This window comes from Carcharhinus amblyrhynchos, chromosome 3 (assembly GCF_965287045.1).
Source record: "Carcharhinus amblyrhynchos chromosome 3, sCarAmb.v2.hapA, whole genome shotgun sequence".
NCBI lineage: Eukaryota > Metazoa > Chordata > Chondrichthyes > Carcharhiniformes > Carcharhinidae > Carcharhinus > Carcharhinus amblyrhynchos.
Window position 1 is genome coordinate 57175592 of NC_137326.1, and position 14298 is coordinate 57189889.

At 44.7% G+C, this 14298-nt stretch overlaps 1 protein-coding gene across 3 annotated transcripts in view; it reads left to right on the forward strand.

The window, feature by feature from the left end:
• Positions 1–14298, forward strand: part of thumpd3 (THUMP domain containing 3) — a 40853-nt gene that overhangs the window by 20042 nt on the left and 6513 nt on the right. For all 3 annotated transcript variants that reach the window (XM_080184236.1, XM_080184244.1, XM_080184252.1), the window contains exons 7-8: positions 152–267; positions 11260–11367. In XM_080184236.1, coding sequence (XP_080040362.1) covers positions 152–267; positions 11260–11367 — 224 coding nt within the window. The remainder of the gene's footprint in view (positions 1–151; positions 268–11259; positions 11368–14298) is intronic.

Consider the following 14298-nt stretch of genomic DNA (forward strand, 5'->3'; position numbering starts at 1 on the left):
GAACACCTTTACTGGTGCTGCCTAGAAGAGAGGGAGTCTGGCTACATTGTAGTCCAGAAAGTTGTCCCGAGGGCCGACGGTTTATATCATTATTTTTGTGCGCTATATCTTATGTTGTGGACCTCAGTATCTGATTTAATTATTCCTCTAGGGTGCTTTAGAATTCTCACAGTGTTACTTCCTTGGTGGAGACAACAATGTACTTGCTGTGAACAGATCCGTAAATAACATCAACTCTCTGCAGAAGAAGAGACTGGAGAAGGGAAGGTAAGGATTCATCCAGCTGTGTGCACTGACAACTGAGTTCTACCTTTCTCTGAGCGAATGAGGTGATAGTTATAATTGTACAATTCGCAAAAATTGTAACTGTGGTCCGTGGTCAATGCTCAGAAATTATAATCCTTGGCAAAGAGAGGTTTGTGCTCAGTTGGAATGTCACCTGCTTTGTGGTGAAATAACCTGCTGACTTTCTATTCTTGCATATGGAGGTTGTTGCTTTGGATGAAGAGTGTCTGGGTGCAGGCCTCTCGGCGGCAAAGAGTGCATTCGACAGGAAACCCCATTAACAACAGTGGAACCAGAAGATCCTGTCACAACTACACATGCCACATGTCAGGGTCTTCAGGAGAATTAAGTGTTCAGGTCAATTTTTTGCCTGTTTGCAAATTGTTTTTTGTATCAGAAGACAAGAAAAGGTTCTTGAAGAATTGACAACAATTGGACATCAAAAGTCAGGAACTGAAAATATTTTTCATTAAGAAAATGAAAAATGTCTGCATAAAAACCACACCACACAACATTGTGAAGATGAAAAATATTAGAAAGAAAATGAGGGTAGGATTTAGCACACAACCTGCCACATGTTTCATGGCAGCAGGAGGCAGCCCGCCATTGGCTGGTGATGGGATCTTCTGGTTCCACTGTTGTCAATGGGGTTTCCTTGTTGAATGCACTCTGCCGCCGAGAGGCCTGCGGCGGGTTTGCATCTTCAACGGGACTGGAAGATCCTGCTGTCGTGAACAGTTACAATCTTGATAAATTGTAGAAGAATTAGATGGGGATCAGGCTTCATTGATAAGTGCTTGTTGCACTGTAGTACTTTGGCATCTGAGTGTTTTAACATTGTTCAGTTAAAATAATTACTTCATCCAATGCCTCACCCTCATGATTGTTAACTTGGTAAAGCGATTAGTAACATAAGAACACAAGAACTAGGAGCAGGAGTAGGCCATCTGGCCCCTCGAGTCTGATCTGCCGCCATTCAATAAGATGATGGCTGATCTTTTCATGGACTCAGCTCCACTTACCCTTAATTCCTTTCCTTTCAAAAATTTATCTATCCTTGACTTAAAAACGTTCAATGAGGTAGCCTCAACTGCTTCACTGGGCAGGGAATTCCACAGATTCACAACCCTTTGTCTGAAGAAGTTCCTCCTCAACTCAATCCTAAACCTGCTTCCCCTTCTTTTGAGGCTATGCTCCCTAATTCTAGTTTCACCCGCCACTGGAAACAACTTCCCTGCTTTTATTTTATCTATTTCCTTCATAATCTTATATGTTTCTACAAGATCTCCCTTCATTCTTCTGAATTCCAGTGAGTATAGCCCCAGTCTACTTAGTCCCCCCTCATAAGCCAACCCTCTCAACTCCGGAATTAACCTTGTGGATCTCCTCTGCAACCCCTCCAGTGCCATTATATCCTTTCTTAAGTAAGGAGACCAAAACTACACAGTACTCCAGGTGTGGCCTCACCAGCACCTTGTTTTGCTGCAACATAATCTTGCTGTTTTTAAACTCCATCCCTCTAGCAATGAAGGACAAAATTCCATTTGCCTTCTTAATTACCTGCTGCACCTGCAAACCAACTCCTCGAGACTCTTGCATGAGGACACCCAGGTCCCTCTGCACAGCAGCATGCTGCAATTTTTTACCATTTAAATAATGGTCCATTTTGCTGTTGACCTCACATTTACTAACATTGTAATACGTTATTCCCACCATTCCCACCAATATCCTGGAAAGGAAATTTTCTACGGCTCTTCGGGGGGGTAAACTAATTTGTCAGGGGGATGAGAAAATGAGCTGTAGTCCAAAAGCCAGTGTTGAGAGTCGTGAGATACTGAGGAAGGTATCAACGTCGCAGGAGTGTATAGGCAGACAAGATGGTGGTTTGAACTGTATCTACTTCAATGCAAGGAGCATCAGGAATAAGATAGGTGAACTTAGAGCGTGCATTGGTACTTGGGACTATAAGTGTGAGGTGATTCATTTTGATAGGACAAACTTGAATGTGAATTACAGGGTCAACGTGGCCATTACGGAGATAGGGTTAGAACAGGGACAGGAATGATTGTTGGCAGTTCCGGGGTATAGATGTTTCAGTAAGAGAAGGGAAGATGGTAAAAGAGGTGGAGGAGTAGCATTGTTAATCAAGGATAGTTTTAACGGCTGCTGAAAGGCATTTCAAGGGGGATCTGTCTAATGGGGTAATATGGGCTAAGTTAGAAATAGGCAAGGATCGGTCATGTTGTTAGGAGTTTTCTATAAGCTCCCAAATAGTTATAGAGATGTGGAAGAGGAAATGGCAAAGCAGATTATGGGTAGGTGTGGAGGTCACAGGATAATTATCATGGGTGACTTTAACTTTCCAAATATTGATTGGAACCTTTATAGGTCAAATAGTTCGGATGGGACATTTTTTGTACAGTGTGTGCAGGAGGGTTTCCTGACGCAATATGTGGATAAGCCGACAAGAGGTGGGGCCACATTGGACTTGGTACTGGGTAATGAACCAGGCCAAGTGTTAGGTTTGTTTGTGCGAGAGCACTTTGGAGATAGTGACCACAATTCAGTGTCCTTCATCATTGTAACGGAAAGGGATAGGGTCACACAGCAGGACAAGGTTTATAATTGGGGCAGGGATAATTATGATGCGATGAGGCAAGAATGAGGGAGCATGAGATGCAAACAGAAACTGTCAGGTATGGGCACTAATGAAAAGTGGAGCTTGTTCAAAGAACAAATACTGCGTGTCCTTGATAGGTATGTCCCTGTCAGGCAGGGAGGAACTGGCCGAGTGAGGGAACCATGGTACACCAAAGAGATTGAATGTCTTGTCAAGAGGAAAAAGAAAGCGTATGTAAGGATGAAAAAACAAGGTTCAATTGGGTCGCTTGAGGGTTACAAGGTAGCTAGGAATGAGTTTTAAAAAAGGGCTTAGAAGAGGGGCATGAGAAGTCCTTGGCGGGTTAGTTAAAGAAAAACTCTTACGTGAGAAATAAAAGAATGACCAGGGTGAGGTTAGGGCCAGTCAAGGATAGTTGTGGGAACTTGTACATGGAGTCAGAAGAGATAGGAGAGGCGTTGAATGAATACTTCTCTTCAGTGTTCATTAAGGAGAGGGGCCATGTTTTTGAGGATGAGAGTGTGATACAGGCTGATAGGATGGAGGAGGTAGATGTTCTGAGGGAAGATGTATTAGCAATTTTGAAAAACCTGAGGGTCGATAAGTCCCCTGGGCCAGATGGGATACATCCTAGGATACTTGGGGAGGCAAGGGATGAGATTGCGGAGCCTTTAGCTTTGATCTTTGGGTCCTCACTGGCCACGGGAATTGTGCCAGAGGACTGGAGACTGGCGAATGTTGTTCCTCTCTTCAAGAAAGGAAATAGGAATGACCCTGGTAATTATAGGCCAGTTAGTCTTACTTCAGTGGTCGGTAAGTTAATGGAAAGGGTCCTGAGAGGTAGGATTTATGACCATTTGGAAAGATGCAGCTTAATCCGAGATCGTCAGCACAGTTTCATGAGGGGTAAGTCCTGCCTCTCAAATTTGATTGAATTCTTTGAGGAGGTAACTAAGTGTGTAGACAAAGGTAGAGCAGTTGATGTCATGTACATGGATCTTAGTAAGGCATTTGATAAGCTTCTCCATGGTAGGCTCATAAAGAAAGCAAGGAGGTGTAGGATAGAATGAAATTTGGCTGATTGGGTAAGTAACTGGCTGTCTCAGAGAAGACAGAGGGTGGTGGTGGAGGGAAAATGTTCAGACTGGAGGTCAGTTACCAGCAGTGTACCACAGGCGTCAGTGTTGGGTCCTCTGCTATTTATGATTTATATCAATGACTTGGAAGAGGGGGCTGAAGGGTGGGTTAGTAAATTTGCTGATGACACCAAGATTGGTGAGCAATGGATGAAGTGGAGGGCTCTTGTAGGCTGCAAAGAGACATTGATAGGATGCAGAGCTGGGCAGAAAAGTGGCAGATGGAGTTGAACCCTGATAAGTGCAAGGTGATTCATTTTGATAGGACAAATTTGAATGCGGATTACAGGGTCAATGGCAGGGTTCTGAGGAATGTGAGGAACAGAGAGATCTTGGGGTTCATATCCACAGATCTCTGAAGGTTGCTACTCAAGTGGATAGAGCCATGAAAAAGGCTTATAGTGTGTTAGCATTTATTAACAGGGGGTTTGAGTTTAAGAGCCGTGGGTTATGCTGCAACAACACAGGACCTTGGTGAGACCACATTTGGAATACTATGTACAGTTCTGGTCACCTCACTATAAGAAGGATGTGGAAGCATTGGAGAGAGTGCAGAGGAGATTTACCAGGATGCTGCTTGGTTTGGAGGGTAGGTCTTATGAGGAAAGGTTGAGAGAGCAGGGGCTTTTCTCTTTAGAGCGGAGGAGGATCAGAGGCAACTTAATAGAAGTTTATAAGATGATGAGGGGGATAAATAGAGAGGACGTTCAGAGACTATTTCCATGGGTGGATGTAACTGTTACTAGGGGGCATAACTATAAGGTTCAAGGTGGGAGATATAGGAGGGATGTCTGAGATAGATTCTTTACTCAGAGTGGTTGCGGTATGGAATGCACTGCCTGCTGTGATAGTGGAGTTGCACACTTTAGGAACTTTCAAGCAGTTACAGGATAGGTATATGGAGCATACCAGAATGATAGGGAGTGGGATAGCTTGATCTTGGGTTCGGACATAGCTCAGCACAACATTGAGGGCTGAAGGGCTTGTACTGTGCTGTACTGTACTATGTTGTACTGTACTATGTTTTATGTACTCCAGACCCTTGCCCACTCACTTAGAGTCCCTTTGCAGACTTTCAGCATCCTCTACACATTTTGCTCTGCCGCTCATCTTAGTGCCATCTGCAAATTTTGACACGCTACACTTGGTCCCCAACTCCAAATCATCTATGTAAATCGTAAACAGTTATGGTCTCAACACTGATTCCTGAGGCATACCACTAGTCACTGATCACCAACCAGAAAAACACCCATTTATCTACACTCTTTGCTTTGTTAGTTAACCAATCCTGTATTCATGCTAATACATTACCCATCACACCATGCACATTTGTCTTATGTAGCAGTCTTTGGTGCGGCATCTTGTCAAATGCCTTCTGGCAATCCAGATACATCATATCCACAGGTTCCCCACTGTCCACTGCACAGGTAATAAGAACATAAGTAGGAGCAGGAGTAGGCCATCTAGCCCTTCAAGCCTGCCCCGCCATTCAGTAAGATCATGGCTGATCTGAAGTGGCTCAGTTCCACTTTCCCGCTTTCTCCCCATAACCCTTAATTCCCTTGCCTACCAAAAACCTATCTAACCGTGTCTTAAATATATTTAGCAAGGTAGCCTCCACCACTTCAATGGGCAGAGAATTCCAGAGATTCACCACCCTTTGAGTGAAGAAGTTCTTCCTCAACTCCGTTCTAAACTGTCCCCCACTTATCTTGAGGCTGTGCCCTCGAGTCCTGTTGTCCTTTCTGAGTGGGAAGAATCTCTCTACCTCTACCCAATCCATCCCTTCCATTATCTTATACGTCTCTATAAGATCCCCCCTCATCCTTCTAAACTCCAACGAGTACAGACCCAGTCTATTTACTCTCTCCTCATAGTCCAACCCCCTCATCTCCGGTATCAGCCTAGTGAACCTCCTCTGCACTCCCTCCAAGGCCAAAATATCCTTGCGCAAGTGCGGCGACCAAAACTGCACACAGTACTGCAGCTGCGGCCTCACCAATGCCCTGTACAGTTGCAGCAAGACCTCCCTGCTTTTATATTCTATCCCCCTCACGATAAAGGCCAGCATCTCATTCGCCTTCTTGATCATCTGCTGCACCTGCAGACTGGGTTTTTGCGACTCATGCACAAGGACCCCCAGGTCCCTTTGCACCGTAGCATGCTGCAGCTTTTCGCCCTTTAAATAGTAATCCCTCCTACTATTATTCCTGCCAAAGTGGATAACCTCACACTTGCTAACATTGTACTCCATCTGCCAGGTCTTCGCCCACTCGCTCAGCCTATCCAGATCCCCCTGCATACTCCACACCCTCTGCACAATTTGCTTTCCCACTCATCTTCATGTCATCAGCAAATTTCGTCACCCTACACTCAGCCCCCTCCTCCAGATCATCTATATAAATGGTAAATAGCTGAGGCCCCAGCACTGATCCCTGGGGCACTCCACTAGTTACCAACCGCCAATCAGAATAGCACCCATTGATACCAACTCTCTGCCTCCTATTAGACAGCCAATCCTCTATCCACGCTAACACCTTACCCCCAACTCCATGCCCCCTAACCTTCTGAAGCAACCTTTTGTGCAGGACCTTATCAAACGCCTTTTGAAAATCGAGAAACACCACATCCACCGGTTCCCCTCTGTCTACTGCACTCATCACGTCCTCATGGAATTCCAATAAATTCGTCAAACACGACTTCCCCTGAACGAATCCGTGCTGCATCTGCTCTATCAAACAATTCTCCTCTAGGTGCCTCGCTATTTCTTCTTTGATGATGGATTCAAGCATTTTTCCAACAACAGACGTTAAACTAACCGGCCTATAATTCCCTGCCTTTTGCCTGCTACCTTTTTTAAACAGCGGCGTAACATTAGCCGTTTTCCAATCTTCCGGCATTTCCCCGGAATCCAGCGAAGTTTAGTAAATAATCACTAAGGCATCTACTATCACCTCTGCCATTTCCTTCAGATGTGGATGTGCCGGCGTTGGACTGGGGTAAACGCAGTAAAAAGTCTGACAACACCAGGTTTTAGTCCAACCGATTTATTTGATAGTAAACTCACTATCAAATAAATCGGTTGGACTAAAACCTGGTGTTGTCAGACTTTTTACTGTGTTTACCCCAGTCCAACGCCGGCACATCCACGACATTTCCTTCAGAACCCTGGGACGCATTCCATCCGGTCCTGGGGACTTGTCCACCATCAGTCCCGCTAGTCGATCAAGCAGTACCTCTCTAGTGACAGTAATTGCATTCAGGCCCTCAACTCCTACCATCCTTCTATCTTTAATATCCGGCAAACTACTCGCGTCCTCCCCCGTGAAGACCGAGGCAAAAAACTTATTTAAGGCCTCAGCCATTTCCTCCTCTCCCACCACTAAATCCCCCCTCTCATCCTCTAAGGGTCCAACATTCAATCTAGCCAGCCTCCTCCTCTTTATATATTTGTAAAAACTCTTACTGTCCTTTTTTATATTTAGTGCTAGTTTAGCTTCATAGACTATCCTTCCTTTCTTTATCAACTTCTTAGTCAATCTTTGTTGATTTTTAAACCTCTCCCAATCTTCTACTCGCCCACTACTTTTAGCCACTCTAAAAGTATCAGCTTTTAATTTAATACTCTCCTTTATTTCCTTCGTTAACCACGGCTGATTATCCCTTCTCCTACATTCCTTCTTTACCATTGGAATGTATTTCTGCTGAGCACCGAAAAAGATCTCCTTAAAGATCCTCCACTGTCCCTCAGCAGTCCTACCGACCAATCTGCGCCCCCAATCTACATTTGCCAATTCCTCTCTCATCCTATCGTACTCCCCTCTGTTCAAACAGAGGGCACGGGTTCGGGACCCTACTTTCTCATCCTCCATCTGCATCAAAAACTCAACCATACAATGATCGCTCATCCCAAGAGGATCTCTCACAACAAGATCCCTAATTCTTCCTGCCTCGTTACATAACACCAGATCTAAGATAGCTCGCTCCCTCGTTGGTTCCGTCACACACTGTTCAAGGAAACTATCCCGGCAGCATTCCAAGAACTCTTCCTCAAGCCCACCGCGTCCGACATGGGTCAACCAATCAATATGTAGATTGAAATCCCCCATAATTATCGCTGTTCCATTTCTGCACGCATCATTTATTTGCTTGTTTATAGCCCGCCCTACCTCCAAGTTATTATTTGGGGGCCTATAGACCACACCCACCAGCGTCTTCCTCCCCTTACTGTTCCTTATCTCCACCCACAACGATTCCACATTCTGCTCTTTGGAGCCTATATCTTCCCTTACTACCGCCCTGATAGTATCCTTAATCAGCAGGGCTACCCCTCCCCCTTTTTCCTCCCGTCTATCCTTCCTAAACACTTGATACCCCTGGACATTCAGCTCCCAGTCCCTGTCTCCCTGCAACCACGTTTCCGTAATGGCCACCAGATCATGTCCATTTGTGCTGATTTGCGCCACCAGCTCATTCACTTTGTTCCGAATGCTTCGTGCATTCAGGTAAAGTGTCATTATCCCAGCTTTTATCTGGACCCTATTTGAAGGAACGCTACCAACCTTTCTCATGCCCCCTACTCCCTTTATTATTGGGACATCCTCAACATTTTCCCGTGCCTGTACCCTCTCTTTTACTTTAGACATTGTAATTTCTCGTACCCCTGCACCCTCCCCCCCCCAGTGTTGTTGAAGAATTCCACCAAATTATTCAAACGTGACCTTCCCTTCATGAACCCATGGTGCATCTTACCAATAGGATAACTTACATCCAGATGTCTCGTTATTTCTTCTTTCATGATAGATTCAAGCATTTTCCCTAATACAGAATTTAAGCTAACCAGCCTATAGTTACTCGCCTTTCATCTACCTCCTATTTTAAACAGTGGCATATCATTTGCTGTTTTCCAATCTGCGGGAACCACTCCAGAGTCCAGCGAATTTTGGTAAATTACCACTAGTGCATTTGCTATTTCTCCCGCCATCTCTTTTAGTACCCTGGGATGCATTACATCAGGACCAGGAGACTTATTTACCTTTAGCCCCATTAACTTGCCCAACACTACCTCTTTTGCAATAATAGTTTCCATGTCTTCACCTGCCATAGCCTTCCTGTCATCAATTTTTGGCATGTTATTTGTATCTTCCACTGTGAAAACCGACACAAAATACCTGTTCAATGCCTCAGCCATTTTCTCAGTTTCAGTTATTACATCCCCCTTCTCATCCTCTAAAGGACCAATGTTTACCTTTTAGTTTTATATATTTGTAGAAACTTTTGCTATTTGTTTTTATACTCTGAGCTAGTTTACTCTCATAATCCATCTTACTTTTCTTTATAGTATTTCTCATAACTTTCTGTTGACCTTTAAAGATTTCCCAATTCTCTTGGTTCCCAACCAATCTGTGCAAACTAACAAATTCCCAGGTTTATTCCCAGATCTCTGCTGATTTGGTCAACCTCAGCTGGGATAATGGTTCAGGCAGTGCTCCAGGCCTAAGCACCCTGGGGTCAAGCGGGGATAATAGATCAGAGTTCCCACTCCTGATGCCTGTCGAATAACTTCCAAAACTGGGTATCATGGTATTACATGCTGTCTGGACTCGCACTTGAATGATGCACTCTTGGTGAGGGACTCTGTCACCTGGCAACTGTGGAAATATGGGCAGCATTTTAAGATTTGGACTCAATATCAAACCCAGAATTGAGGAATAACCTTCTTGGCAAAAAGGACAATCTTTGATTTAGAAAGCTAACAAAATTTAATGGACAACAACAATTAATACTTAACATTCCATTAGCCAGGGCATGGTATGAAATTCAATGCATATCAGACTTGTCTTTCCATCGAGCTGGGTCTTCTGGGGTCCTCTTCTTCTTCTTGGTTCCTTGAACTTAGTCTTTTGATTCATGATTTTAACTTAGTCAACTTAAGTTCAACAGATGTAGAAATTCCTTTGCACTGTAAGACTCCAACTCTTAATTTCCCAATGCCTTAACTGCTAAATCTTCTAATCCACGTAAACTGCTGGAACTGCACGATATACATTTGCTTGCTGCAGAGTCTCTGTTTCTCTCTGTCTCTCTCTCTCTTTCTCTCTCAAGCTGAAAGCAGCTTCCTAACAAAGACTATTCACTTTTTCTTAAGGCAATTATCTTTAGTCCAAATGTGTGTATTCTTACAGCAGTTGACAATTAACATGTGACAATCATTTTAATCACTTCTGGATTTTTATGGTGATCCCTCAACCTATAACAATTGGCCAAGAACTGGCAATGTCCTCTGCAGATGTTAATTCCACGACAAATGCCTTATTCCAAATTTTGACTCCTGGAAAATATCCCTGGGAAGTGCCTTCTGAAAAATACTATCCCCTGACAAGTGCAAAGTCCTCTGTGATGCACCCCTATTTTTATACCCATTTTGAAAATATCTTTGCAACAATAATACAAGTTTGGGTACCTGTGTCGACAAAACTGACAACTCCTGATTCAAATGAGGACCAATGTCAAAAGTCATAGAATCCCTACAGTGCAGGAGGCAATTCAACCCATGGAGTCTGTACCGACCGTCTGACAGAGCATCTTAACCAGGCCCACCCTATCCCCATACCCATGTATTTACTCCGCAAATCCCCCTAACCTACACATCTTAGGACACTAAGGGGCAATTTAGCATAGCCAAGCCACCTAACTTGCACATCTTTGGACTGTGGGAGGAAACCGGAACACCTAGAGGAAACCCTGCAGACACAAGGGAATGTGCAAGCTCCACACAGCCAGTCACCCAAGGCTGGAATTGAACCTAGGTCCCTGGTACTGTGAGGCAGCAGTGCTAACTACTGTGCTACCCAAAAGTGTTCCTAGCTTCCCACCAATAATCTGGTGCTGAGTCCGCTCTCCTTGAGCCAATCAGCTTGACATCCTTTCTAATTGCTAACTATGACTTGTATCGTAACAGAGCCCCTGGAACATCTAATGCGCAGACCCCTCCCTGTCTATCCAGGTTTTGCTTAAAGTACCATTACAGTATTAAGCTCATAAACAATTTGATAATGTAAATCTTTTTAATAATGTATCAAAGAGGTGAAATCTAACAATATTCAAGGTGGAAGTGGGGGCAGGTGTAAGAAAAGCATCTTGTTGTACTGGAGACCAAGTTGTGACCTCAGTTAACATCCATTCCTGTATTGAACTGTGCTTCATTGTACACTGCAGGATTACCTGGGGCTTGCCATTGGATGTTGTCCAGTGGGACATCTGTAACCTACCTCTGAAGACCAGTTCTGTAGATGTGGTTATATCAGATATGCCTTTTGGAAGGAGGTAAGACACCAACTGTGAAATAATTTATTAATCACCAAAAACAAAACAACTGGTCATTTGCCAGTTTATGGGATATCCTGGCATGCAAAAATGATCACCACATCTACTTGAGTAACAACAGTCATTCATTCCAATTCAAAGCAATTCACAATGTGATAAGATACTATACTGTGTGGTTGTATGACTCTCATCGTCTTTATTCCTCTTGTCATTGATGACAGAGCATTCATCTGCTCCCTCTCCAAAGCCCTCCTTCTGTCCACCTTTAAGAACTACTCAAAACTCTTTACCTTAAAGTCATCACCCACAAATTTCTAAATTCCTCGATTCTTAATAAATTGAGAAGCATCCTGCAATCATCATTGTCCAAATAAATGCTATGTACAGTTCATACGAAGAGAAAGATAGAATTTCCATTTATATAGCAGCTATGATTCTCCCATCCTGCTACACCAATTTTTTAGTGCAGAGGCCAGGAGGTTCTCGCGTCGGCCAATTCACAGTATTTGTGCATGCATTCCCATCACGATAGCGTCTCCCAGTGCTAGATTTCCAGTGGTGTCAGCTCGGCGCCAGAAAGCAGCGAGGAGGCACCAAGGCCATTTAAATATATTTTGAATTCCAGGCCCACTAGCACCCCAGCCCTCCGCCCGCCAGAGTGGTTCACTCCAGCGGGGATTACATTAAATATCAGGGGAGAGGATATCAGCATAGTGCTGGGTGGGCCATTGCACATGGGCTGATCTGTCAGTGGCAAGATCGGTGCACGTGCAGTGGCCCCGCAATGCCAGCCTCCTGATTGTGGCCCTCCTGGCCACCCTGATCCCCAGTGTCCCCCCACCCAGCAATGAGGGGTGGGGGGACACTGGAGATCAGGGTGGCCAGGAGGGCGAGGGTCTGGGATTGACCCAGGAATAGTCGGGGGCCATTAACACTAACAGGGAGCTAAAGGCACAACCCTGCTGGAGTGAAGGAGGGATGATCAGGGTTCCCAAGAGGGTTAGGTGGCTGACACCCTTGCTGTGCCAAGGGGCAAAGTGCCAATCCCCAGAGGACACCTTGGCACTGTCCATCAGACATGAGACAATGCCACGGGGACAGGTCGGGTGGGTCGAGGGGACAGGGCCTGGTGGGTCAATCGTGGGAATGGGGTGATGGTCCCACTGCCACTCTGCATACAGGATCTGTAGGGAAAGGAGTAAGGCTAGCAGTCGGAGTGGGGGAAGGGGGTCAGGACTGCAGGGTTGGGGGAATCATGGAGACTGGAGATCAGGGTGGGGTTCAGAGCTGGCTTGGGAATGGTCAGGAGGGCCAGCAATCAGGCCATGAGGGGGTTTGGACTGCCAGCAATGTGGAGGTCATGGGGCTGGCCAGCAATCGGGAGGCCGGCAGTATGGGGTCACTGCACAAACGCCGATCTCGGTGCATGCTATATTGCCGACCTCTCCAGTGGGAATAGGCCCCACCCCCTGATTTTTAATGATACACGGTAGAATTGCAGTACATAGAGTGTGGGAGATTCTCCTGAACTCCCACTGAAAAAGCAGCATAAATTACTCGTCTTCACATGAATTCAACACTTTGAATTTTTTTGGGAGAATTCTGACCAGCATCTTTCATGATCTCAAGATGTCCTAAAGCACTTTAAAATCAATTAAGTACTTTAGAAATGTGGTCATTATTATAATGCAAGAACTGTAGTAGCCTACTTTTTCATGAATCAAAGAACCATGAATCACAGAACCCTACCATGCAGAAAGAGGCCCTTTGGCCCATCAAGTCTGCACTGACCACAATCCCACCCAGGCCCTACCCCCATATCCCTACATATTTTACGCGCTAATCTCTCTAATCTATACATCTCAAGACACTAAGGGGCAATTTTAGCATGGCAAATCAATCTAACCCGCACATCTTTGGACTGTGGGAGGAAACTGGAGCACCCAGAGGAAACCCATGCAGACACGAGGAGAATTTGCAAACTCCACATGGACAGTGACCTGAGCCAGGAATTGAACCCAGGTCCCTGGAGCTGTGAAGCAGCAGTGCTAACCACAGTGCTACCATGTCGCCCCATGCTACTGTGCATATTTGTGATAATGACCAGTTTTTGTGATGTTAATTGAGGGGTAAATATTGACCAGTACACCAGGGAGAATACTTTTTTTTGAAACCATGCCATGGAGTCTCATGTCCCCCCCTCGGGGGCTGACTGGCTTTGGTTTCACTTCTCACCCAAAGGAAGTCATCTCAAACAATGCTGTGCTCTGTCAGTGCTGCACAGTAATGTCAGCTTGAAGTTCTGAAGTGGGACATGACCCCATAAATCCTCTGACACATTGACAGTCCATTTTGATTGCTAACATTAGCAGTCAAAAATAAATATTGGATTTGTTAAGCTTATTTTTCATTGACATTTAAGCCTCAATCTCATTTTCTTAATGTACTTATAGTGACTTTCTGGATTTATACACCGAATACTATTTAATATTCTTTGTATGTCAACAGATTCCCTCCCTTTTAAATTACTTGGGCATAAACTCTAAATATTAACCATCCAGAATCTTAGTCACAGGGATCATTCTTCATCCTGTATTTCTAATGCAGTTACATCCACCAAATCTGAGTGCTGTGGCCTGTAGACTTATCAGTGACTGCTGAGCCTTAGTACACCTCTGTGGGCTTGCACTCCCTCCAGTTGCTTGGCTGTTAATTCACCTGCCACTTATCTAGGTGCTGAACAGAGTATTGTCAGTTCTGAAATGAATGTGGATTCAGATATGGAAGCTGATTTCAATTAATTTTGGAGTCCATTGGTGAATATGCCACCCCATGGGTACACTGGACAGCCAGCAAGTTCAGGAAACCTCAGTTTTCCAGGGCCCACTAGTATTAGTTCCCCCACAACCTCACTTTTGTACTATAACACTG